The 2081-nt window shown below is 38.0% G+C and overlaps 1 protein-coding gene across 1 annotated transcript in view; it reads right to left on the bottom strand.

Annotated features, from left to right (window-relative positions):
- Window positions 1–1646: 1646 nt before the first annotated feature.
- Window positions 1647–2081, bottom strand: part of LOC123156921 (BTB/POZ and MATH domain-containing protein 2-like) — a 1297-nt gene continuing 862 nt past the window's right edge. Inside the window, exon 3 of the mRNA XM_044575115.1 lies at window positions 1647–2081. This exon is cut by the window's right edge and continues 3 nt beyond it. Within this exon, the coding sequence (XP_044431050.1) occupies window positions 1647–2081 (435 nt within the window).

Below are 2081 nucleotides of genomic sequence, written 5' to 3' on the forward strand. Positions count from 1 at the left end.
TCAATATTTCTTGATGCACATTTCCAAAAATAAATAAATCATACAATGTATAAAATATTATTTTTGCGTAATGTAAAAAATGTTTTCGTATTATTAAAAAAATGTATCACATAGTTTAAACAGATGCTTATTTCTATTAAAAAATATGTCTAAAAAACTAAAAAGTATGTGACATTTTGAAGAAATATTCATGTGTTCCAGAAAAATGTTTGTACAATCTTTATTTTTTTATGCAATGTAAAAAATGTTCTTATAGTTTAATAAAAGTTTATTACCACTAGAAAAATTTACAGCATGTATTTGAAAAAATGTTACTGTGTATTCAAAAAGTGTTCAAAACATGTATTTTAAAAAATGTACATCATGTATTTAATAAATGCCCGAAGTGTACCACAAAAATGTTTCCAGTGTGCTCTAAAAATGTATATTGTACAGCGAGAAAAAATATAGACATGAGTTAAATATAATGAAGAAAGAAAATCCATTGCGAAAACTAAGAAAACCTGAGTAAAAATGAAGAAAAATCTAAAGAAAACAGTGGCAAAACAAATAAAACCAACGAAAATACAACAAGAAAACAAGAAACGGAAAAACAAAAAAACCCGAACCGATCGAACATACAGCGATCGCTACGAGTGGCAGCAACTACTGTTCTAAATGCGCCAGCCCACTAGTGTGTCGCCTTTAGGCAATTCTTATTAGGAATCAGTACGGGCGATACATAGCTGTGGCCTATCACAGGGTACTAGTTAGGTGGCTAGGCACGACTAAATAATACTTCCTCCGTCCTGAAATATTTGTCCTCGAAATGATTGTATCTAGACTTATTTTAATTATAGATACATTCATTTTATTCATTTGTAGGACAAGTATTTTCGGACGGAGGGAGTAGTGATCTAGAACGTCGTATATGATTTTGCAGAGGGAGTAGTTGGCTAGGCCAGGCCCAGTGAGGGGGATAGATAAGCATAGTTCAACCTGGTCAGACGTTTTCCCAACTCTGAAATCCCTCTCTTTAGAAATCACACTCTCTTTCTTACAAATATAATTTATTTTTTCTCAAGTTGGCTAAACTGGTTGGTGCATGAAGTAAAACACAAAAAGGTGAAACTGCATACTGCTTGTTTTCTCCGGCCAACCACAATGAAAATTAGTCCAAACTCACAAGTCAATCAAGATCAAGAGCAGATTAGGTCCACGATTTGTCGCAGCACTACACAGGGCTCCTACGGCGTCGTTCACCATGACCAGAACAGCTTAGCAGAGGGAAACATGCATGAATGCTGCGAAATTGCACCCTGCAGGTCTGTTTTGATGATTGCAGCCGATCGAATTAGGAGGTAATCCATGCATGCATTCATGCACAACAATTAAACGCAGATCCAGGAACCAACTTAGGAAAACAAGAGACATGTAAAAAATACAGTATACTAGTATTAGGCTACTGCATCTGATGAATACGGAGTAAAGCCGGTAGCAATGGCATATATATATTGCTACTGGACGATGGACTCAGTAAATAGTAAGACCACTAGAAATGTGGCAGTTTTCATCTAGGGTCGGATAGTGCAAAGTGACCATACACTAACCCTTAAGAAATGAGAATATGTTTAAGAGCAACGACGGCATAGATTTTCTTGAGAAATTCAGGAAGCAAACTTGTAGATGAGCTTCTTGAGAACGGAGGGGCTGCAGGTTCTGGTCATCTCCTCAACTTCCTCAGCCGTGAATTCCTTGTGCAAGCTTGTATGAGTTTTGATGAACTTCAAGCACTCCTCCTTCAACCAGAGGCTACCTCTTCGCTCGGCTAAAACAATAATGCCCATCACAGAGCTCAGTTGTATGCCGAGGGACAGCTCCTCTTGGCAAATCGACTTGAGCCTATGGAGATCATATCTATCAGCAGCTTCAAGCAACTGAAGCAGCCACATTATATATTTGGGCGATATGTATCCCTTCTCTTCAGCTCCCTCCTCCACGTCATTTCCCTCTTCGGCCTCCTCTTCCATGTCGTCCCAATCCAACATATTGGGCACTGTGTCGGTGTAGATGAAATCAAGCATGCTCCTAAACACTTTGGC

This window comes from Triticum aestivum, chromosome 7B (assembly GCF_018294505.1).
Source record: "Triticum aestivum cultivar Chinese Spring chromosome 7B, IWGSC CS RefSeq v2.1, whole genome shotgun sequence".
Lineage (NCBI taxonomy): Eukaryota > Viridiplantae > Streptophyta > Magnoliopsida > Poales > Poaceae > Triticum > Triticum aestivum.